Consider the following 25,853-nt stretch of genomic DNA (forward strand, 5'->3'; position numbering starts at 1 on the left):
TTCCAAAACACACTGCACACATGCATACATACACATACACACATGGATGCACTTACGTACACACAGTTCTCACTCCTTTTCTGAGTCTTTCTAATACAGTTCTCCCAGGGCTTTCTTGCTGTCCTAAGACTGTAATCTGCACTCGTTCTTTAAAGGTAGGGCTACTTACAGATCCTTCCTTACCTGAAATTACTTCTAAATTATTCCCTACTGTCAAAATTTCCTTTCAGATTCTATAGAGTAGATTCATAGTAGATCTTGCTTGTTTGAAAGCAAAACAAGAAGACTAAACGAAGTCACTAAAGCCTCTTCTTGTGAATACAGTTCACACTACATACCTTCTCAGCTCAAGTATTCTTTTCCTGTCGCTGTACTCCCAGGAACTGTTCTCTCCAAATTCACCTCCTGGTTCTCAGTACAATATATACATAAAGTTTTTAATGTATATATTTCTCATTTTTTCCTGTTAGTTTATTTACTGGAGTTTATGCAGATGAAACCAAGAGGCCTGGTAATGAAGATATATTTGCAATTTGGGTTCATGAGAATGATTACAGAATTTGGAGACAGAACATGACATGGAGGTTGGAATTCTAAAATGTATCTCAGAGGTTCAGGGTAGAGTAGTCTGACATTGGCCAGGGCAGCAGGGCTGGCACAGGCTCAGGGTAGGGAAGTTTCCCTGAAAGATTCATAAAGGGATCAATGGAAGTGATACTGTTGCCTTTGCTTCTCCAAGCTGATTCATGTAGCTTTTGTCTCAGTAGTCACATTTTATCTAACAATGGGCATATTTTGTCCCTGATCTTGTCATCTTTGCAGAACGTAACAGTTTTCATCATTCTTTCCTCTCCATTTCTCACTCTTTTCCTTATTAAAACTTTTTCTCCCTTAATGTTTGTGACTATCTCTTCCCTCCTGGGTTTCCTCCTGGCTTGGTTTTGTTTGTTTTTGGTTGTGTGTTGTATTTTTCTCTTTAATCTGACCCACTGCACTTCTCCTGCTACAAGTGTTCCTGGCATAATGGTATTTACTTTCAATCTTAAATCATATGCTATATCTCAGTTCTAGACATTTTTGCTAAATTTCATTTCAGAAACTTGTCCATAATGGATATCGATATTTTCTGCTCCTTTCTCACAAAGCTGCTCTTCTATTGTATTTTAGGACCTAAATTACGGTTCTGTTTACCCAGTCGCCAAAACCAGAAACCTGAACTCTTCCCTCTGCTTTAATATCAACGGTAGATGACTACTGAATCTAAGTATACTGCTTTTACAACCTTCTAAACCAGTGGTTCTCAAAGAGGGGTTCACAGACTACTAGCAGCTGCAACACCTGGGAACTTGTTAAAAATTTAAAATTTCAGGCCCCACTCCAGACCTATTGAACCAGGATTTCTGAGAATGGGGCCAGCAATTTGTTTTAACATGCCATCGAGGAGATTTTGATATGTACACTAAAGTCTGAGAACCACTGTTCTAAACTAGCTGTTGTTAATCCCAGTGATCAATGGCTGGGATTCAGGGGGACCAAAAAACACCAGTAATTGTCATTAAAACTTAGTGTATGTCGGGGGCCAGCCCATGACTCACTTGGGAGAGTGTGGTGCTGATAATACCAAGGCCACGGGTTCGGATCCCTAAATAGGGATGGCCGGTTGGCTCTCTTGGGAGAGTGTGGTGCTGACAACACCAAGTCAAGGGTTAAGATCCCCTTACCAGTCATCTTTTTAAGAAAAAACAAAAACAAAAACAAAAAAAACTTAGTGTATGTCCATAGATATTTTTCTGACTGGATAGCTTTTATTCCTTTTTTCTGCAAATGAGTTCAGCAATTCCCAGATTTGGGACTCTAACTACTACAACTTACCTTTGTTCAGGACCTCTTTGTAACTTATCTACATTACTGCGATAACCTACCCAGTCCCTTTGCCTCTCGTTTCCACCCTTTTCAAGGTAGCCCCACAATGAAATGACAGTGATCATTTTAAAACATGAATCTTATCATGGTCACTCCCTTGCTCCAAGGTCTTCAATGGCTGTCATCAGCTTATGATAAAGCAACTTCTGAGCATGACAAACAACACCCTTCATCAAGGCTTGTTCTTTTGCATGCACCTCTGGTCATTCTCAGCCTTTGGTCCTGCAATAGTAAACTTCTAATATTCTGGACCTCACCTGGACTTTCTTACACCTCCCTGCCTTTGTATATTCTGCATGCTCAGTCTGGCATTCCCTTCACGGCTCCTCCCTCCCTCCTTGCCTGGCTAAGTCCTCTTTGTTCAAGAGTCAGCTCAAGCAACATCTTTTCTGGGAAGTCTTCCACTAGGACTAAGTTTAAGTGGCCCTCCTATGTGCTCCCTTGTGCTTATCCCTACGGTAGTAGTACTCAAACATTTTGATCTTTGACCCCTTTACATCCTTAAAAATATATTGAGGGCCCTAAAGAGCTGTAATTTATGGAATATCTATCTATCCATATGTACCATACTAGAAATTAAACCTGAGAAATTTGATATTTTAAAACTCATTTAGAAATAACAATTATAAACCCATTATGTGTTAAAATAAAAGAGGCATATTTATGATAAAATATTTTTCCAAAAAAATTGCTGAGAAGAGTGGCATTGCTTTACATTTTCAAACCTCTTTAATGTCTGACTTAATAAAAGACAGCTGGATTCTCATATCTGTTTATGTATTCAATCTGTAGTGATATGTTTTGGTTGAAATGTATGAAGAGAATCTGATCTCACACAGATGATGTGGTGGAAAAGGAAAAACTTTTCATAGCCTTTCCAGATGATCGCAGCCAAGCTTCTTTGATGCTACACGAAACTTGACCTGTGGTAGTTTCTTGGAACACAGTTGCAATGTGGACTGAATATGAAACCATATCAATTAACTTTCTGTATTCTGCTACGTTGAAATCTATCAGTCCATGTCGCACACGCAAGCATCTTTTTGATTTTGTAATAGCACCCACTGGTCATTTAAAAATAGTTGTTCATTGAGCTGTAGAGATTGTCCAAATGTTGACATATTTCATTACATAATGTCAAAAAATACATTTGTTAATATCATTGATAATTTTAGCAGAAAAGGCTTTAAGTACTGGTAAACTGTCAAGCTAAAGGTGGCAGATACAAGTTTAACAAAATTTGTATTTTTGTGTGAAAGCTCAATCACACAGGTGCTTTTACTAGAGACAACTATCCTACTTGGGCATGCAGTAGAATTGCTTTGTTTCTTCACTCATAGTATTCTAAAGACATGTATGCTAGGGTGTAGATTTGATTAAATCAATAATTCTTACTTCTTTGTCAAGGACATTCTTTACGTGAGACTAGCTTATTTTAAAAATCTCAAATTTTGTAACTGTGAGTGAATGGAGGTGAAGTACACAAAATACAACTACTAGTACAGTTTGGCGCCCCTGCCTTGATTCCTGCTAAGGCGTCAGCGGTTTTCCATTGTTTTTAGATTATTGGTGCAAATGTCAAGAAAGTGAAAAAGGTCAACAAAGTGTTAGTATTATTATGAAAATCCTTTTGACCTTGCTGATCCACTGAAAGGGTCTCGGGGACAGCACTTTGGGAACTGCTGCTCTAGTCTCAGACTATTTTTATTAGATTACAAGTTCTATGTGGACCGTCTGTACCTGCCGTTTACGTGCCCTTGTCTACAGTGTCTGTTACATAACACTCTGTAAAATATTAATATCTGCGGAGCGAGGGAATAAATTACAAGTATAAACAACAACCTCATAGCCTTCTTCTTACAGCCTCCTTCTTTAATTCAGTCTGAACCTACACGTTTCGCAAAAATTTCCAAGTTTTTCACAGTTAGGACGCCTGCCAATCTTTTTAACAGTTGAGGTGGGGAGCTGCCTGTGTATAATAATGACGCGGTGTACGTAGTTGGGTCCAGTGTTTATCGGTGATGTCCCAGAGTCATTCCTCTTTCACAGCCCGGCACCAGCAGGCCACGCGGCTCGGTTTCCCAGTCCTACGTAAAGTACAGACCAGAAAGAGCTGGGTACAGAGCCAAAAGAATCTGATCGAGTTTGAAGGGGAAGAGGAGCAGCAGCAACAGCCTCAGGGACCAAGGCCGCGGCAGCGCGAGAGCCCAGGGTTGCCGGGGCGACGCTTCCGGCTGGCGCGCGCAGCCGGGGAGCAGGGGAGTTGTAAAATGGGCGGCTAGACCTGCCCGGCGTTGTGAGTTCGCCCGCGGGAGCGCGCTCGCGGACGCGCGTCCTCCGCTTTCCAGGCTCCGTCGCTGACGCGTCGTAGACGTTGGGGAGCGGGAAGGGAGAGGCAGCGGGATCGCGATGAACAGCGGTGGCGGCTTCGGTCTGGGCTTAGGCTTCGGCCTCACCCCTACGGCGGTGATTCAGGTGACGAATCTGTCGTCGGCGGTGACCAGCGAGCAGATGCGGACGCTTTTTTCCTTCCTAGGAGAAATCGAGGAGCTGCGGCTTTACCCCCCGGAGTAAGTGCTGGAGCTCGGCTGGGGGAGGGGCGCGGGCGCCATAGAGACCTCGGAAACCGAGGCTTGGGGAGAGCGCGGACGCGGGCGCGCGGTGCCTGTCACGTGACTGCCCCGGCTTACCTAGGTGCCCATATTTGATTAGGGCACCGGGCGGGCCCCGCGGTCTTGCTCACCTTCTTAGTGGGATTTTGGGTGTTAACCCCTGCACCGAGCGCTTACAAAGGATCTCGAGTGGTTGCCTTTTCTGTTCCTCTGGGATTTGTGGTCGTTGCCGGGTGTTGGAATTCAGTGCCCCCATCCCCCTTGTTTCCCCCGAACTTAAGATGGCCGCAGGTGGGATAGTCCTCATGGCGAACGCCTGATACCTTTCTTGCACTCAGAAGATCGCGGGTACTGCGCCTGAGCTCGCTCCACTCCTTAAGGCTTTAGTGTCAGTCCGTCATTGCTGACGAGAAAGCCTGCGGCTGACGGCAAAATGGAACTAGGGCTGTATTTGTTTACCAGCACGGCCTCACGAACTTAGCATCTTCTTGGTTTATGTAACCAAGCCCATCCATGTTTTTAAAGATCAATCGAATCTGTTGGCCCTTTTGATAACAGATTAAAATTTCCTCTCCCAAACCTTTCAGAAAAAGTGTTAAGTCGGTACGGGATTATCCTTGCCGTGTACTTTTAAAGTCCAGATCTTGGCTGGCATTCACAGGTCGCGCTACTTCCCAAGTAGTGTATTTTGAAGTAGTAAGATTTCCCTTGGATAATATTATCTACTCAGAAAAATCTTAAGGGCTTTGTGGGTTGTTCACGTTCTTGTACGCATAAAAAAAATTTTTTTTTGAGGTAGATCTTAGAATCCACAGTATTTTGTTCATTATGTCAAAGTCCTTTCAAAGAAGGGGTGGTAGTTGTCCAAGACTTCTTTCTTTTTAAAAAAAACTTACATTTGAGTCATTTAGCTTATTTTATAGTGGTGCATATAGATATATTTTTTCTTTAGTTTTCTATCGCGTAAATATATAGCAGTGCTACTGCATAGATATTGATAAAAGTTGCTGTTTTTGGGTATTTAAATTTTACTTTTTAAGTTTTTGTCCTCTACTTTTTTATTTTGAATATCTCATACATACAGAAAGGTTGAAAGACTAGTACATAGAACAGTCAATGTTCCCTTCATATTCATTTGTCAATGTTTTGCGATAGTTGATTATTAAAATCTCTTTATTCTAATGATGCTTTTTCTCCTTTTTTTGGTCTAGTGTAAAATCAGATACCACGCATTGCATTTAGTTATCTCTGATAATTTAGAACAGCCTCTGTCACCTTTTTTAAATCTTTCATAGCATTGACGTTTTGTCTTGTAGAATGACCCATAATCTGAGTTTATATATAGTTTCTTCATGATGAGGTTCAAGTCATCCATTTTTGACAAGAGTACTGTATAAGTGCTTGCACATACATTTTAGTCGATTAGCTGTGGCATTATAGCTTTGGATGTCTTTATTTAAGTTTTGAAAATGCTTTCAGCTGTGTCTTTTTTCTTTTCTTTTCTTTTCTTTTTTTTTTTTTTTGGCGGCTGGCCTGTATGGAGATCTGAACCCTTGACCTTGGTGTTACAAACACCACACTAACAATCTGAGCTAACCGGCCAGCCCATCTTTTAATTTAAGTACTCAGAATAGTATAATACTTGAAAAGTGTTTGGAGGAGTGCTGTATCCTGCAAGAATTGGAATCAATCAGTAAAATATTTTGTATATGAACCTTTGTAAACTAACCTTCCTTTTAAGGTTGTGGTAGAGAGGTATCTCATATGTAAAAGAAATGAATCACAGAATATTCATTATTGTCAACATAATACCATTCATATGGTTGAAACCTGGGTTTAGGTGGCAGTATGCTGCCAGTTAGTAACTGACACTTAGAAATGGTCAATTTTGTTGAAATATAGTGTTACTCCTTGGAGTTTGAAAGTCAAAGAAAATAAAAAGCTCTTAAACATCACGTGCACTAAAATGGCGTTAGTGTGTCACCACCTGTAATACATTTAGCAAAATTATAGCATAAATGTAACACAAAGGCCAGGCAAAGTCCTTAACCAGTTTTTCCATACGAGCAATGCTGATCCCTCATTGTTTTGCAGCAATATTGACCTGCTTCATTAACATGTTTTCTGTTCTGTAATGAAGTAGTCATTACCTGGTCTTTCCATTAAAGATGTTTGCAAATTTGGGTTGAAATGGATAAAAATGCAATAGTAGTAGTTGTATTGAAGATATAGATAATTGTTTTGCAGTGTCACATAAGCAGTATTTTATGATTAATCTTTGGAAACAGTAGATGTTCATTTGCTTTAAAATTAAAAATATATTTCTTTCATAGGATGTGAAGATAGTTTCTTATTAAAATTTTATGATTTTAGCTGCTAATATGAAAATTTAGATTTTAAATTTAATTCTGTTGGCATGAGGCAGTGATTCAGTTTCATTTTAATTTTTAAACATTAAGAATTCATGTAAACATTCATTGTTAGTGTTAAGAATTCTTGTTTGTAATTTGTCATCCTTTTTTGTGCTGCCAGATAAGTATCCAGAATTACTGTTTTAACTTTTTGCACAATAATTGAATCTCTTAGTTCATGAAAACCATTTTACACAAGTAAGAAATCATTGTTTTTTCACTAAGTTTTTCATTGAGGTATAATGTACATACAGAAAAGTGAATAAGCTCAGTGAATTTTTACAAAGTTAACATACATGTGTAACCAGTGAGCACACAGATCGGGATTATCTACATCCTCGAAGCTCCCCTGTACTCCCCTTCAGGTGACAAACTCCCAAAGGGTAATCCTATCCTGATTTCTAATACCAGAGATTTTTACCTTTATTGATTTTTTTGCTTTCTGGTTTCCTTCATTTCTTTGGTTTTCCAAAGTTTTAAGAAAGATAGGCAAAAATCTATCAACTACTTATTTAAGTTTATTTAGTTAAAAAAATTAACCAGTCTATCCTCTTTACAGAAAATAGAAAGAATCACTTGTGAAATTAATGTAGCCAATATAGCCACTTTATGGAAAATAGAGAAAAAGAAATACATGTAAAATTAATATAACCAGTATAGCCACTTACGGAAAATAGAGAAAAAGAAGCACCTGTGATCCTGACACCCTGTTAAAACTTCTCTCCATTTACATGTATTTCGCTCCAGTCCTTTTTATGTGTTATTGTAATACAGTGTAATCAAAGGATTCATACACTGTGATTGTAATTTTTTTTGGCTTAACCTGTAATAAGCACTTTTTGTATTGCTGTTTTATTTATAGTAATAATATTTAAAGACTGTAATATGTCCTAAGTGTATTGTATATTTTTGGAATTCTATTGTTGGCTATTTTGGTTCCTTTTTTTTTTTTGGTGGTATTACAAATCAGTGGATTTTAGCTAGAAGAATTTATTTAGAAGTGTGTATGTTTGAATGTCAACAACGATCAGAGGGCCTACTGGCATTTAGTGAGTGTCAGCTATTCTTAAGAAAGTCTTATAAGAGGAGGAGTTGTGCTCTCCAAAATACCGCTGGAGCCCTGTGGAGAAACCCTTATACACAATGCCTTGATTAATTTCATACATAAAGCTATATACTTTGCTCAGGTTTTGGATTATATCCTTTTTGACAGCTCCTCTAAAGGATGTATGTATATTAATGTACTAATAAAATATTGTGAATATTATTACCACAATATTTTAAAAAGTTTGTACAGTGAAAAAATATATATTGAAAAACAAAATAACCAGATAGGGCCTGGGAAATTTAACTGATGCTCAGAAAGGTGGTTCTTTAATTTCTGCACTTAACACTCAATGAGAAATTCTAATTTTTTTGAAAAATAAGGTTTTATATTTGAAAAAACAAACTTATTCAGCAAATGAGGTCAAACTAAAATCTACTAAATTTGGGTACCACTGCTTTCTGTGGAGGCATACATTTAGATCAAATGGAATATGAAATCCCTCTTAAAAATTAAACTGTAGGTCAAAATCACATTTTAAAGTGATAATTCTATTTATTTATTTATTTAGATAATCCTATTAAATTTAAAAGCATTAATTTATTGATAGTTTAGGTATACTAAAGAGAAAGATCTAATTATAAGATTTGGAAATATACTGATTTATAAATAAATACACATTTGTTTGATGAGATAGTTATCTGTATGGAGGCTTGCTACCATATCATATTTTTAGTCTATTATGTTCAAAATGAAATTGTATTACTGCCTCTCCTGAAAAGCTCATATATTTGTAAGTATATATAAGTTGGTTTTTGCTCTGTATTTTAAGGAAGGTAATTGGAGATGAAGATCAGGAAAATTGCTTAAAGCAGTTGGGTAGTTGTGCTTAGTATCCAGTCTCCCATGATAACAGACCAACATTCTGAGCAGAGCAACATTCTGAAGCCAGTTCCCCAGCTTCTCAAATCTTGGTGGCATGTTTTCACATGCTTTAAAACCAGGCTCAGATTTCCTGTTCCTGTGGATATTTTAAATTTGAAACAAAATGGGTTTGAAGTAGGGGTATTTGGAAATATGCTTTTAGTTTTCAATAATTACTTAGGTTTTCATGCTTTCACAAAAGGATCTGTCAGTTTAGGAAATGTAGCTTCACTCATCTCTTGTCAGGCTCTTGAAGATTTCAGGACTAAAAGAGAAATATTCCTGTAGCAATTGCAGGGGCTTAAGTAGGTCATTGTACTCATAGGTTTCCTTGGTTGCAAAGGACAGAAACAGTGTTACCCAGTCTAGCTCAAGAAGAGACATTATTTATTAAAAAAGAAAGAGATTTCACTAAATTGAAGGATAGAGACTGTAGTACAGGTAGGCCTCATGGGAACTGGTACTAGGAACCAGAGGTATCAGCAGTCAAGATGACTATCTGCCTTTCTCTCAAGAGGCTTTATTGTTAGCTCAGTTTGTTTCTGTGTATCTGCTCTATTTCTTTGCAGACCTATATATACTAACTCATCATCTGGCCCAAGCTGTCTCTAAGTCACTTCGAGTCCAGTTGAGAGAATCCAGTTGTTCATTTGCTGATGATGTCTGACTACCCAAATTATCGGTTGCTGGTCAGCCAGTTAAATGGGCTTGTGACAGGTCGCTAATCAGTGTGGCTAGAGAAGCTTAACAGGGTCTGTGGAGGGTTTCATGTAAGGAAACTGTGATAAAGCCTGTGCTGAAACTATACATAATGTCTCTGTAGCACAAGTAGGAGGGTTACTTAAATCACTGTGTTATCTTAAGATGGCTTAACGGAAGACTTGGAAACTTAAGCCTTGAAGAAAAGTTACCATTCAAAAAGGGAGTTAGAGAGGATATCATAGCCAAATGGAACAGCATGTACAAAGACCTAGATGTTCAGAATGTGCTCTCAGAACTGCAAGTACTGTATTTGTGTGCCTGGATTTGGGGGTGCATTTAGATGATGAAGCAAGAATAGAAGGGTGCCTTTGAGGAAGTTTAAGCTGTGGAATGATGTGATGAAATTTAGGGTTTAGGAAGATCACTCTAGCAGTTTTTGTAGAAGACCATTAAATAAGAGGTCTTGCAATGTGATTGGTTAGGAGCCATCGTAATAATCCAGATAACAGTGTGTTTGGTTAGGAGTCATTGTAGTAATCCAGATGAGAAATGATGAGGGCCTGAATTAAGGCACTGATAATGAGAATGATTAAAAAATTAATGTACAAATATTTGGAAGGTAGTATCAGCAGGATTTATTGACCATTGGATGAGGAAGATGGAAAGGTCAAGGATGATTTATTAGTTAGGATAGGCAGGGTTTTAGAAACAACCCTCAAATCTCAGTAGTTTGACAAAATAGATGACTAAATTGGTGGGATTGGAAACTCCTCATTGTGGTCACTCACTCTGGGATGAAGCTGATGAATTAGCTACCCATCTCTTGAATGTTGCTAGTCACTGTGGCAGAGGGAAAGAGCCAGCAGTGGCTCTTAAAGCTTCTATGGAAAATGAAAAATGTCACTTCTGCTCATATTTGCTTGGCCAAAACAAGTAACATGGCCATACCTAACTTTGAGGAACAGAAAAAATGGAATTTTACCATGTACTAAGAAGGAGCTTTGGAAATATTTGAACAGCACTAATGATTATCACACTAGTGACTCCCAGATTTCAGACTTGGGTAATGTGATGGTATCTTTAACTGAGATGTGAAATGTAGGACAAAGGGCAGGAATGGTAAGGAAGGAAGATGACGAATGTATTTTGGACTTAATGAGTTAAGAGGTGGACCCTGGTGACCATCAAGGTGCAGTATTCCGGCAGGCACTTGGTTGCGGGTGTCTAGAGCTTAGGAGAGGCCTAAATTGGAGATTTGGTAATGTAAAGGTGGTGAATTAAGTCTGGATGTGGATGTATTTACCTCAGTGACAATACATAAAGTGCTTTGACTTAGATATTGGGTAAGGGGGAATTGTTGGTGAGGGCTGCTGTGTGTGAATCCTGAATTGGATGGCCTTCCCAGAAGTGAATTTGATTGAGTGTGAAAAAGGTAGAGTTTTTTTTTCCTCCCAAGTTTAATTAGCCTTACATTTTATTATCACAGTGTATGGTTAATTGTATAAATATGTATAAATTTAACCATTATTATGGTTATTATATTATTGTGGTTATTCTACATTGTTTAAAGATGGATTTGTTGCTATATATGAGGGATTACAGAGAAAAATTTTTGATTTTTAAAAATGACTAATATATGTAGAATTGCTAATTGAGTCGTACATCAAAGTGGTTTTAAAATTCTTTTTTTTTTTTTTTTTTTTTAAATGATATTAGGGTTGCATGAGATTTGGAATTAGATGATTAGACTTTAAATCACAACTTTGCCATTTACTAGTTTTGGGATTGTGGTCAATTTTGTTGACCCATTGTAAACCAAAGTGAATTACTATTGACCAAGTTATATGTGGGGTCTTCAAAAAGTTCCTGGAAAGATTCATATTATCTTTTAAAGTGCATTTTCTGTGTTATTTTCTGAAGTACTGTTGTATATACTTTTTATCTCTCTTTTTTAATGTGAAAATCTTAATGTTTCGTATGATTGTACATTTATGTTATAGATTAGATATATATTGGTTTGGGTTTTTTTTTCTTACTAAAGACAATTACAGATTTTTTTTTTTAAAAGATGACCGGTAAGGGGATCTTAACCCTTGACTTGGTGTTGTCAGCACCATGCTCACCCAGTGAGCTAACCCGCCATCCCTATTTGGGATCCGAACCCGTGGCCTTGGTTTTATCAGCACCACACTCTCCCGAGTGAGCCATGGGCCGGCCTCCAATTACAGATTTTAATGAGAAGTAATTATGGACAGGTTGACAAAAATGATTTATCTATGAGGATAGTGTGTTTTGGAATCTAACAAGATGAATTCACATTATGGAAGAATTTCTTTCATTTGTGCTGTGTTTGGATCCTTTTTACCGTGGGCCTGCCTAGATTGAACTGAATCAAGTAGGACTAATTAGAGTATGTTGTATTGTATGTCAATTATGTAAAATTTTGTAAAGTCTTTTCTCTGTGAAATCATTTTGCTGCCTAGCCTGAAGCAGTCTGGTATGTGCAAAATACCTTAATTTTAATTCCATATTATCTGCTTGTTTTTAGAGATTTAAATGCTGAGAACCACATTTAGGAAGGATTGGAATGGTTACAAAATGTGAAGTCTTGAGGATTGGGGCTTTTATAAAGGGATTTTGCTTGTTTATGATGATACATTGGTTGAAGACCTTTGGGTTAGCTGTTTTCACATTTCACTCAGGTTAAAGACTGATTAATTTGAGTTTTTAGTTTTACAAATAAGTCAGTAGGCCTGCCTAGATTGCCTTCTGTCTCGGCGGACGAATCACCATTATTAGCACCATGCTCTAACCAACAGAGCTAACTGGCCAGCCCTCAAATCACCATTAAATGACTAAGTTTTGCTATTTCATGTCTTAATTTCATGTCTTTCAATGTCTTGTTATTTTGAAATAACAAAAATTTCTTAAGTCTTGGTTATGAAAGATTATGTAAAGATGTAAGAAAGAAATTTTAAATGGAAATGACAAAAGCCAAGCAAATGTTTATTCAGTTGTTTTTCTTTTTATCTTGCAGCAACGCACCTCTTGCTTTTTCCTCCAAAGTATGTTATGTTAAGTTTCGTGACCCATCAAGTGTTGGCGTGGCCCAGCATCTAACTAACACGGTTTTTATTGACAGAGCTCTCATAGTTGTTCCTTGTGCAGAAGGTTGGTATCTTACATGTTTTTTTCCTATTTTGATCTCTTTCCTATTACTGCAGTTGGCTTTCCTAGAAATTGGCAGCTAGACAGTACTCTGGAGAGAGAGAGAGAGAGAGAGAGAGAGAGAGAGAGAGTGTGTGTGTGTGTGTGTGTGTGTGTGTGTGTGTGTGTGTGTGTGTGTGTGTGTGTGTGTGTGTGTGAAAGTAAGAATAAAATTTGGATAAGGAAATAATTTTTACCTAATAGTAAATTATATTAAAATGGTTAATTTATTACTTATGTATGTTCAAGATTTTACAGCTTAACATTTAAAAAAAATCATAAACTATTTGACTTCTTTGATTTGCTTTGGCTTTCTAGTCAATTTGCAGGTTGTAAAGAAAGCTTTCTGTAATTAAAAAAAACCAGAAAGTTGGTATGGGAAATTATTTTAAATGTGTAAATAAGTAAGCCTTTACCCCATGTGTACAATTAAGAGTATTACAAATAGAACCAGTGTACACATTTTGCTAAATTGGGGTAAAGTGATATTTAGAAGAAAATACATACTTTTAAATATCCTCTTAAGGTAATTCACCTTGTTATTGTGAGACCATTATTTCATATTCAGAGTAATTGTTTGCTCTGCATCTAGAATTTACTTTTTTCTTTTAATGGCTTTTTTGCGGGGAGGGTAATTGAAAAAAAACATGGAAAGCAATTTTGTAAAGCCTTCATCAAGAAAATAGTTGTTGATGATAGGAACAAGGCCAAAGGCCTTACAGTTATTCATTAAATTTTATGACTTAAATTGCTTTAAGAACTAGTTATTACTAATATTTTTCAGTAACTTCTATTTACAGAGCCACTCGCCTATAATAGGCTATGCTGAATTTTGTCAGTTCTCGTGTGTAATTAACTTTTATTTAGAGCTCTGACAATGGCATGTGTACATGGATTTTAGGATTGAGTTATTGTAAATTTAAATGTCCTTAAAGTATGGAGAAGGGGTGGGAGGTTAGCGAGAAACTGGTAAAGGGCCACAAAAAATGATTACATTGTGTAATGATAAATATAGTAATGAAAAAAAAAAGAAAGAAATAATGCTTTCCCAGCTATCTGGGAATCTCTTAGCCCAGTCAAGTTGACCTCTGCAATGAAAAAAAAAAGTCTTTAAAATAGATTTTCTGTGGTGGATGATGGTAACGGTTTTACAACATAAAAGTTTACTAGAAACAATTTAATGGGCTTTCATATGTAATTTTTAAAATCTGTTTTAGTGACCAGGCTAACATTAAAATAACTTAGTGTATAATAAGCAGTTTGTTCCACTTTCAGGGTTTTATGCCTATTTCAGAATGCCTGTTTGGGGATGTCAAAAACATTACAGTCAAATGCACTGAGTTCCAGACTAGTGTTTTTGAAGTCCCAGAATAGGACACTCTGGATTTTACCAGATAAATTTGAAAGTTTTTTCCTCATGCTTGGAGGTTAGAGTGGGTAGGGAAAATTAAAATGGATTAAATTAATTAATTGCTAAATATATTTTTATCTGCTGATCTGTAAGGGTACACAGCAAGCCCAAAATTGGAGAGTTAGGTGGGAAGGGAGCTGGTTTATGGTTTAGTTCTACATACTTTGTACTGAAATTTCATACCAAGAAACTGCATGGGAAAAAAGAAATCAGGTAGAAGTTTTTAAAAACTGGAATATTAGTTATATCAGAAAAGTATACCACCAACAGCACAGCATCTTCTTTATGTTAGCTCATTACTGAATTGGAAGGAAGAATTTATCAGTGTGGTATGGAACCTTGCGGTATTCCCATAGAATCTTCATATATCTGAGAAGCCCTGACTGATTTGTCATAAATGTTCCAGTTTATGGGCGTGTATTGTTTATGGGCTTTTATTGTTTCACTTGTAGAAATGAATAAATGCACATTCAGTTACAGCATTTTAATATTTTGATTATTACCATTTTGAGACAAAGTTTTACTGTTTTTGGTCATGAAAATTTAAATATACTTTTATTGCAATTTAAAGTAAATATTTTAGAATACTAACCTATAAAATAATTGGTATTAGAAAAACATTCAGTTATATATTTTTCATTAGTTGTATTAAATACAACAGACGTGAATTTATGGAACCTGAAGAATTTCACAGTGAGCTATTAAGTCTTATCATGCACTGCAAGCAAAGCAGTAATGCATTGAGTTTGAAATAAAACAAAGGAAAGTGTTCCAGGGGAGTAAGTTCTATAAGAGGAGATATACTGTGATGCTGTAAGCAGTCTTCAGTTCATTTCACTGACTGCATTCTTTCCTCGATGTTATAGAAACAGCATCATGACATAATGAGAAAAACTGTAGAAAAAATGTTAGGCAAAGTTTTTCAGTTTCTTTCAGTTTGCGGCTTTTTAGTGCAGACAGTAACGTAAGAAGATCCCAAGCTGTGAAAGTAATGTGTGATGTGTTAACACTTTCATGCATATTAAGCATTAACTATCGTTAATTATACATGTTATTTCAAAATAAAATGTACTTTCATTATACTCGGCCAGGTATGACCTCTTCTTGTTGTTGCGTGCATTTCAGATTTCTTTTTACAAATGTTAACACTTAGAAAAAGATAAGGTCAAACATAACAAGGATGTCAGCCTAATCATCAGTCATAACTTTATGTCCACATTTTCTGGTAGATGGATTTTGACTATTAATTTGGTTTTGTATGTTTTCTCTATGTGATATTTGTGCATTATTAGATGACTAGACTTGCCAAGGCAGACCTGTTACACTTGCCTGAGTTAGGCATTGTTTGCCATGCCACTAAACCTGCCGTCAAGTGAAACCTTCATTGGGGAAATGAGATCGGAGTCTGAACAGCAGAAGATGGACGCCCTGTCTCTGTTTTTTATTGTTTTACTTTAATTTCATTTCTTTTTCTTTATTTTGTCCCTTTTTTTGTTTTTGTTTTTGTTTTTGTTTTGTTAAATCTCTTTCACTTTAACTTGTGAGCTGGTTTTCCAGTTCTTTGTAAATGGTATTCCATTAAGAGTTCATAATGTGTTGCAAATTATATTGGGAGATGATTAGCAGAGCTCAATCTTAAGATAAAATAAATGTTCATGCAGTAAATTAGGATACAGTGTTGTGAAGCTCATTGTGAGTCGTAGTTGGTGTCTATAGATTGATCAAGGACATTTTATTCTTCAGACATTAAAACACTGATCATAACCTTAGGAACACTTGGTCTCCATGAAACATTTTTGTAGTTTTTTTTCCAAGTCTATACATCTCTCATAAAAGCCAACTGGTAGCGTCTAATTTTCAGCCTTCCCCCTAGAATTTCAGGCATACAAAATCATCAAGGAAAATAAGTAAATTTTCTTATAACAATCTGGGGGTAAGGGAGAAGATCCTTTTCCTTTTATGATGATTATTCATTATGGAACTTTCTTGACTTATGAAGACTTTTTGTTGCCTATGTGGGGAATGGTTATTTGAGAAAACTGTTGATTATTTATTTGCTTGTGTGTTTTTTCTGTTTGCTTGAATTTTTTGTTGAAAATTCTTCAGAGGTTAGCTTCGAAATGGATTCTTATATTAGGACTAATACTTTAATACTGTGAGAGATGTTTTCCTCTCAGTTGTCTGAGGAGTATAGTTTGGGAAAAATGTTAAATGCTTGTTTTATACTTTTATACACTCTGATAGTATTTGTAGGGTGAATTTAAATTCTGTCTTGGAAATTAGCAATGGAACTTTTTCTTAAAGCACCTTTAATGATAATTAGAATTAGACAAAAATATTATTATGCTTACAGTTAAGAGTTGTAGCTTTATAGTAGTTTATTACTATCATGAAAGGCAGTGAGAGTCTGATAACCTACTGATATTTTATTTAAGCCAGAGGTGAAAGACTTCATAATACTAAGGAATCAACTTTTGGGCTATGTTGAATACTCTTTTTGTTTGTGTAGTCTTTCTACACTGTCTTCTATAAATAGTTTTGTTTATTAATTGCCAAGTAATATTAAATTTGCCACATTACTAGATTGGAACTCTTTTTTTTTTTAGGTGCATAAATTAGGGTAGTGAAGCGTAGAGTTTGCACGTCAGGATGTCAGTTGATTCAGGCGTGTTCAGCTTTTACAAACCTTTTTTTAAAAGTAACACCTACTTATAACAGATAAAACAGGTGTGATATCAGTATAAATAGTATAGTATGTATGTGGGGTATACATAATTACACGTGTTAATACTAGTAACTAATACATATAAAATAGATGATTGTTATTTGATGTCTTTAATAAGGCCTATCTACCTTTTGTTTATTTTTATGCATGTTAAGAAATCTGTTTTCCAGAATTTACGTTGAAATAAGATAACTTTGTTTTTGAAATTAGTAAACTAAAGTAATATAAACTTAGATGCTGCAAAGTTAGAAAATAACATTTGCTAAAGCTAATAAAATGTAATTTTTATTCTGTTTCTATACATAAGGCATAATTATTATTTAAAGAAGGTTTTAAATTCCATCTTGAATTCCATCCATGTTTAGAGAGAGATTCAGATAATATTGTTTAGAGATTTATCTATACACATCTGGTTGTTTTAAATGGGATTTTTACCACTGAAACCAGGCATAATGAATGCTTTTGAAAGTTTACTGCATAGGCTGTATTTCAGTTTAGCATGGTTTTGTACACGGTGTGTTTTAAAACACTTTTGAAGAATTTATAATGGAAATGTGTATACCACATGAGTACTTCTTTGAAATATATCTATATGTAGTCAAGTTTTAAAAAAAATCTTCTAAGGCTAAGAGGATAAGGAAAAATATATGAAAATTTTAGTCATTATCAAAATTAATTGATTAGAATTCAGCAATTAAATACGGCAAATCAATATACTTATTTCAATAAATTTTTCATTTTTTAAATTGTAGGGATTTTTTTCTTCTTAGTGTCTAAGATTATTTTAGAGTTACTATTGTTATTTGCTGTTAGGCAATTAAAATGTTAATAAGCATGACATTAAGGCATTCATTAACCACCCACTTCAGATATGTATACATAAATTGTTTCTAGAAGTTAATATTTTAAGAAGTTTCCTGAAGCTAGTGAGCTTTTTTTGGTTAGTTAGTCTCAAAATTTTTTTAGCAGTTTCCCAAGGCATATATTCTTTGGAACTGGATTCTTTTAGGTATCTCTGATGTTGGTGAGATGCCTTACTAACTGAATGAGTGTAGGCTTTTTTAAAAAATTGAAGCTGATTAAAAGAAGTAGGTTTTTGTTTCTTCTGTCTGTTTGAAATTGAATCTATTGGAGGGTTATCAAAATTGTTTGCATCACACGTAGGTAGTTTCAGTAATAGGACAGGGCCACTCATTAAGGAACAAGTTTCAATTCGCACATATTTGTTTTTTCTTTTTCTTTTTTTTGACTAATTTGGTTATTTGCCATTTCTGGGGATTAAACTTTAAAAAATGTTCTTCTTTTCTGTATCTGATGTTCTGTGTGCTATTAGTGATGCAGCCAACACGAACGGTTGTCATGTGTAACACAACTTTCGATCACCGCGAAAACACCGTCCTGGGAAAGCGTCCATGCTTGATATCGTTTGGTTCATGAACATTAAGTTTCCAGTACAGGTGACCCATAGCTCAAAGTGTTAAATAATTGTCTACATTATTCAATTTTTAAAATAATGTTCCATTAATAAGATTGTTAGTCTTTGAACTTTTGCTCACTTTTGTTTTTCCTAGTAGAGCAGGATAAAAGGAAAGACTTATGTTCTTATTTATTTCTTTATACAGATCTGATAGATAGATTCATTTATTATTATTATTTTTTAAGTGCAAGGGTAATTGTAAAATCATAGTGTAAAGTTTGTGTGGGGTTTCTGCTTTCTGTAATGTTTGGAACTTGCCTCTGCAGGTAAAATCCCAGAGGAATCCAAAGCCCTTTCGTTATTGGCTCCTGCTCCAACCATGACAAGTCTGATGCCTGGTGCAGGACTGCTTCCCATACCAACCCCAAATCCCTTGACTACCGTAAGTACTATACGCCCTCTTAGGAAAGGGGGAAACATTCAACTATGTAATCAGTTGAATAAAGAGCCTAGAAAATTGTTTTCCTTTTGGATCTTTTTTTTTTTTTTTTTTTAATAGGATTCAGAGTCTCTATTTATAATTTTTTCCTCATATTATCACTGCCTTAAACTGCCGTTTGGAATTCTCCTGAAGTAATTGGGGGTTCATTTATATTTGAGAATTCAGATTATTCATTAGAAAAACAGTTATTGAAACTCAGTATTTTAGGTAGCATGGGGAATTGGAGGATCTAGATAACTGTATTTCCTAGTTTATATGGACTAAATCTGTTTAAACAATATGAAATGACCCACAGCCTTTGTAATGGGAAAAAATATCTCAGAGAAGCATTTGTCTGATAGTGATAGAATGTAACAAGATGAAAACATGGCAAAAATATTTTTCCGTTAACTATGCAGAATAAAATAGTAATTTACTTCCTCCTTTGTGATTTCCAAGTGAGGTTAAAAAAAAAAAAAAAGATATTACTAGGGCTAGTCCGTGGCTCACTTGGGAGATCCCTACATAGGGATGGCCGGTTAGTTCACTTGGGAGAGCAAAGTGCTGACAATACCAAGTCAAGGGTTAAGATCCTCTTACTGGTCATCTTTAAAAAAAAATAAAAAGGTATTACTGTTACTAGGTTCTTGTTTTTTATATAAAAGAGTCTGGTCATATTTATTTTAAAATAAAAGCCATCTTTCTTCAAAAAAAAAAAACCTAAAACAAAATAGAGAGCTCACCTTAATTGGGAGTTGAAATCTAGTTTTGTGGTGTCATAGGACAAAATTACAACAAATTTAGTTTGAAGATCTCAATTAACTTTATTGTTATTCTAGAATTGGGCAATACTTCATTTCATAAAATAGAATAAGTGTTCCAGTGAGGTGGGCAAAAAATGTTGGCTTTATATAGATAGGAAAGGACTGAAGAAAGCAGACACAAAGAACAAAGAATATAATTTTCCAAGTTATTTTTTTCTTATAAGGTGGGGGCACGGAGACAAAACAATAGAAAAATAATGATTATTTAACATCTGGTTACTTCAAGATATCTTTTTTGTGTAAGGATTAAAGCAGAGGGAACTTCATTATGCTGATTGAAGATATAAACTGGCCTGTTTTCGAAATTGGTTTTACTCTTTCTGTCCTGAATTCTCAGAAGGTCAGACAACAATTTATGTTTGGTGACTTGGAACCTTAGCAGGGGTGACTCAGTTTTAATTTTTAGTCTGGTCTCTTGGGGCCTAGTGCGGAAGCTTTGTCTAAAACGATGGTCTCCTATAATTTTTATTTGACTGTAGGGTTGGATAGAGAATGACCTAATAAATAAGCTTTGTGATTGTAGTTAATTTATCCATATTGCCAAAGTGGTTTCTGAAACTTTGAAGTGCAAGATTTTAGGTCCTTTAATTTTTACATAACATTGTTCTACTGGAGATCTGGATTGTGATCCATGGGGGGAAATGCCTTTTAATTGTACTTATGTTTTCAGGGATCAGGAATGGCAGTCAATGTGGTTGAAGAATAGTAAGTGTGGGGAAGGTAGATGGTGTTTGAGATTGGAGGGATAGATAGGGCACCGATTATGTAGGGCTTTTTGGATCATGCAAAGGAGTTTGAATTTTATTCTTAAGGTATTTAGAAGCCGTTGATAGATTTTAAGCAGGGGTAAGACATGATTTGTCATGTTTAAAAAGAACAGGTGGAAACTTTATAACCACCTTGAATGATGAGAATTGACTGTCCATTTTTAGTGTCAAGTTTAAAAAGTTGTTAAAATACCCAGATAGTTAAGAAATATGTTATATTTCTAATTACATTCAAAACTAATGTGTGAACTCACTCTGAATAATTCAGAAATATACATCACTTAAAGCTAGGAGTCTCTGTTCTCCTTTCATTCTTGTGTTGGTCCATTCTTTTCGACATTGGAGAGTGGTAGTTTTGGACACTAATAGAAAATATGTGCTCTGAGTTGGTGTGTGTATATATATATATATATTTTTTTTATAGCTTGGTGTTTCACTTAGCGGTTTGGGAGCTATACCAGCAGCAGCACTAGACCCCAACATTGCAACACTTGGGGAGATACCACAGCCACCACTTATGGGAAATGTGGATCCTTCCAAAATTGATGAAATTAGGAGAACGGTCTATGTTGGAAATTTGAATTCCCAGGTAAACTTAAGAAGAAACTGAGCGGCAGTAGCTCTTATTCTTTTCTGTTCTTAAAATCATATTGGTTGATAAGTAATATTTACTTGATTTTTAAAAAGAATATCCTTTATCAAAGAGTGTCACTTTGTTTCTTCAGACAACGACAGCTGATCAACTACTTGAATTTTTTAAACAAGTTGGAGAAGTGAAGTTTGTGCGGATGGCAGGTGATGAGACTCAGCCAACTCGGTTTGCTTTTGTGGAATTTGCAGACCAAAATTCTGTACCAAGGGCCCTTGCTTTTAATGGAGTTATGTTTGGAGACAGGCCACTGAAGTAAGAAATCTTAAAGAAATTTCAATGATTTTGGAAAAATTTAAAGTATTTTTGATATAATTAAGGCTTTTTTTTTTCTTTTTAATAGTAATTGGAAATTTGTGGAAAGGAAGACTTTGTGTTAAGTATAAATGAAATACATGGGCTACTCACCATTTTAGCCTTCTAATTCCTAACATATTTGAAGATTCTTATCTTGTTTTCTCCTTTTTTATTTTATAAGGTCTAATTTAATGTTAGCATTATTTGTATATTCTACATAATGGTCATAGGTCTTTTTCTGTGAGCTTTATCAAGTCAGGTTGGTTTTGCATTATGACTGTAGATAATTGGGCAATTTAACATGTGGGTTGAACTACAATACTTCCAGTAATAAGAACTTTGGTAAGTTTGAAATACCAGGAAGAAAATAATGTTAAGTACCCAGACATGTTTTAAACCAACATTTTGACTTTTAAGGTTTGCTCACATCCTCCTTTGCAAAAAATTGATGTAGCATTTCAGATATTCAAGACAAATTCTATTTCATGCAGATAATTGAGGCAAACATAGTTTTGTCTGAATTTCATAAGTGATTGCCTTAGTTACACATTTTGATGAGGTTTTTGCTTTTAAAGGATAAATAACTGTTCTTAATGGGTGCTTGTATTTCTCAGTGTGGAAGGGATAAAGCAAGACATATCAAGTTCATTTATGTGCATCAGAGAAGCCACTCATACCTAGTAGGGGAAGAGTTTTTAGATGCCTCCCATATTTGAAGCTGTATCTGACTCAGTCATGGTCCAGGGTTGATTAAAATGGTGCACATATTATACAGCTTTCCCTTTATCCTTCCAGTAAGCACAGGTTATCAGCAAAATCGCTAATCTATGAATAGAAATGATTCATTTTAGTATTAGTATCACCATTCTAATTTATTATAATTCTCAGCTATGTGAAAAAGCACTTGCTGTGATCTATTTGAGTTGTTAAGGAAGTCAGTTAGGGTTTAGTTTTTCTTTTTTCCTTGCGTTTTTTGGGTGTGTTAGCAAGAGATGATGAGAGGTAGGGATGAGATTAATTATGGTTTTGAGGTGGATTTTGGGTATTCTCTGTTCAGCTACATCCTTCTTAAAGTGCTTCTTTGATGTTCTCAGATTTATAAATATGTGTATCATATAAACATTTAATTGTTTCATGTTCTGTAAAACATGGTGTGTATTTGTGATATGCTAATATTTTTAATTTAGAATAAATCACTCCAACAATGCAATAGTAAAACCCCCTGAGATGACACCTCAGGCTGCAGCTAAGGAGTTAGAAGAAGTAATGAAGCGAGTACGAGAGGCTCAGTCATTTATCTCAGCAGCTATTGAACCAGGTAAGGCCATAGTGTTGTTATATAGGTCACAGTTTTAATGATCATAGACTCTTAGTACTGGAAGGAATTTTAGATATTGTCTTGTTCAGTCCCTTCGTTTTATAAACAGGAAGACTGAAACTGAAGAAATTAGTGGCTTACTCAACGTCAAATAACGACTTAGCACAAATCTTGTCGTTCACCGTAATACTGAATTGAGGCACATTAGCCTGAGTTAATCAGCTTTTTATATTTAAAGTCAGTGTTTGAAACTGATTTGCTAAAAGCAAAGTATAAATTATTGTGAAGCTAAAAAGAAAAGAGTAGATAAATTTAAAATATTATTATTAAACAGGTTTGCTTTCCTTCAAAGTTTCAATTTTAAAAATAGAGAAGAGAGCCCATGATTTAGAAAAAATACAGATACTCTGTTTTAGCAAAGTAAAGGAACATCTATTCAAATATTTGTGTTGCTAACTAAAATAATTTAAAAATTAAGTCTAAAAATGTCTAGATACTTTACATTTCAGCAGGTTTTCTAAATTAACACAGAATTTAAGCTTCGATTCTAGCAAAATAAATAGAGAAAGGACTTAAAATCTCTGTCATAGAAATTACAGACATGTTATAATCTTACATTATGGCAGCAACAAAATATTACGAACAGCTGTTTATAATCATCTGGTTTATATGTACTGCTGCAGGGTGGCTGCACTCAACGAGTTTATGCAATGACTTTCTTGGATGTTTCTGAAGGATAATTGCACAGGAGGAGGCTGTACAGAGAGTAGGCCCCTTGCACTATATGTGGTACATTCCACTTGTGCCTAATTATTAACTGGGATCTTTAATTGTTCTGAGCTTACACTGCAAAGTGGTTTTTTCCTCCCAGAGTCTGGAAAGAGCAATGAAAGAAAAGGCGGTCGATCTCGTTCCCACACTCGCTCAAAATCCAGGTCTAGCTCAAAATCCCATTCTAGAAGGAAACGATCACAGTCAAAACACAGGTGAGAATTTCCGCTATCATATTTAAATTTTTTTTTTGGTTTTGGTTTTATGAATTTATGTCAAAATATCAGGATTTAGAAATTTCATTAGTGTTCACTTGGAAGTGTTAACCACACTCTGATTATAATACTGTAGTTAATAATGAAATTTTGTCTAGTTGATATTTAATTTTAATATTTCAACCAATTTTCAGTTTTAGAAATTGGTTTTCTATGTAAAGATGGTTTATTCCTGATTTCTCTAAGAGTAAACAAGTCTTTATACAGATGTGCAGAAACTTTTTATTCTTCATATTGTGAAAAGGGAACATATTTAGTGGCTATGCTAAAAATATTGCTCAAATTGTAGCTTTTTTGTTTTTTTTCCCCAGTCCACTCCAGGTCTGGGGAGCACTACCCCAGATCTTGGTTTCAAGCAATTTCCTATCTCCAATATCACATGTCAAATGGAGACTTTGGTACTCCTAGTGATAAGAGCCTCCTCTGTCCATTTTTGAATATGAAACACAGGAATAACTTGCAGCTTCAGCTCCAGTCGTTGTCCTGTGCTTGAGCTTTGTTTCTGTTCTATCTTATTTTATTTAGATCGTAGCTTTGCCTTATTAATTTTCTCTGTTTTATCTGCCATTGTTTTGTGTTTGGTACAAAGGAATGTCAAAGTGTAAACTTGCAACACCGTCTTGATTGGAAGTACCCTAAGAATCAAGTCAAAAGTGATGTTTTGTTATCTTTAAGGTGTGGATGGGGCTGTTGTTGAAATGTGAAAGTATATATAGTGGACCCTAATTGCATGTTGTGTGTACACACGTACTCATACTTGTGATTTGAGAGAGAAGGGAGGGAAAAGTATGTGTGCATATATGTGTGCATGTTGTGTGGATGTTAGAGAAGGATGAGGGTTTGAGGGGAGGGAACCCATGTGCTGTACATTGAGCCTCACCAGCAACTCAGTTTAGTTTGTTTTTCTATGATGATCAAGGAGATGGAAAGAATGAGATAGGAAAATAGGATGTTCTCTCTTTGATTCTAGTAAACTATTTCTAGCTATTTACTGTTTTTTTTTTTTTTTAACATCTATATTATTCTTAGTTTGCAAAATCTCCTTTGGAATATGGTTTTACTGTCTGTATCCAAGGTATTACAGTACGGCAAGGTCAGAACCAAGTGAAGGAAGTTGTTTCATGTCCAAGGAGTAAGGCAGTGTAGCACAAGCCAGAACTGGAAAAGGAAAGTGGAACAGAGGCAGCAGTGGTACTAGACTATGGATAATTCCATATGTTGACAGGATGTGGTGAGGGTAAAGGAGATCAAGGAAATATTAAAATGGGCTGAAGAGTGATAACTTCTTTTTTGAGGGATAAAAGACCAATGACCCGAATCTCATTTTGTGTTGATTGTAAGAGAGCTAAGTGCCAAGGCTGGAAAAAAACCAAAACTTGATTAGTATCATTGTTTCCTGTATTATCTATGTGAAGCTTTATGTGCTTTTTGAAATTATGGCAAATAATTTATCCACTTCAAGGTTTTTGTTTTTATTTTGAGTATATTTGGATGTTTTCTCCCTCCAAGGGTTATCATGGGAGGGGTTATTTAGTCTAAGTTGAAATTTAACTATTGTTTTTATTCATGGGAGTACTTTCATATAGATCTATCTGTGTAGCATTAGCAATGATTAGCTCTTGGCATATATACGTGTTTGCATGTATATATATATTATATAAATAAATAAATAAATAAATATATATATATATACACACAGAGAGAGAGAGAGAGAGAGAGAGAGAGAGAATCAGCATATTCTATTTTTATACATGTGTATAGACACACATAGCCTTGACTGAATTTATAAACAAATACAAAAGATGATGAATTCTCTTTAAAGGAGGGGGAAAAAAATTCATTATCTAAAAACATTTCAAGATCTTGACCTGGAAGGACTCCATATCCCCTAGGAGTCTGGGAGAGGAAGACAGGCCTTTCTTGACTTTCCTTTCCCTGCTATAGGGAGTTGATATCCTCAGGTCTTGCTCTGATCCACTAGACTCAGTCGGAGTGTGGGTTGCAGGAGCCCTTGCTCTTAGAGGTCCACCCTCTTCTGCTTTTTTACCATCTTCAGATGCTTCTGGGGCTGAGCTTCCCACCTACTAACCCCTC

At 35.5% G+C, this 25,853-nt stretch overlaps 1 protein-coding gene across 2 annotated transcripts in view; it reads left to right on the forward strand.

Annotated features, from left to right (window-relative positions):
• Nucleotides 1-4,232: 4,232 nt before the first annotated feature.
• SREK1 (splicing regulatory glutamic acid and lysine rich protein 1) overlaps nt 4,233-25,853 on the forward strand; it is a 41,228-nt gene continuing 19,607 nt past the window's right edge. The window contains exons 1-7 of one of the 2 annotated variants that reach the window (XM_063086917.1): nt 4,233-4,493; nt 12,655-12,788; nt 18,704-18,819; nt 20,874-21,038; nt 21,175-21,353; nt 22,583-22,713; nt 23,585-23,699. In XM_063086917.1, the coding sequence (XP_062942987.1) occupies nt 4,333-4,493; nt 12,655-12,788; nt 18,704-18,819; nt 20,874-21,038; nt 21,175-21,353; nt 22,583-22,713; nt 23,585-23,699 (1,001 nt within the window). In that variant the 5' untranslated portion in view covers nt 4,233-4,332. The remainder of the gene's footprint in view (nt 4,494-12,654; nt 12,789-18,703; nt 18,820-20,873; nt 21,039-21,174; nt 21,354-22,582; nt 22,714-23,584; nt 23,700-25,853) is intronic. The other variant, XM_063086916.1, reaches the window with a different exon arrangement.

This window comes from Cynocephalus volans, chromosome 2 (genome assembly GCF_027409185.1).
Source record: "Cynocephalus volans isolate mCynVol1 chromosome 2, mCynVol1.pri, whole genome shotgun sequence".
NCBI classification, from domain to species: domain Eukaryota; kingdom Metazoa; phylum Chordata; class Mammalia; order Dermoptera; family Cynocephalidae; genus Cynocephalus; species Cynocephalus volans.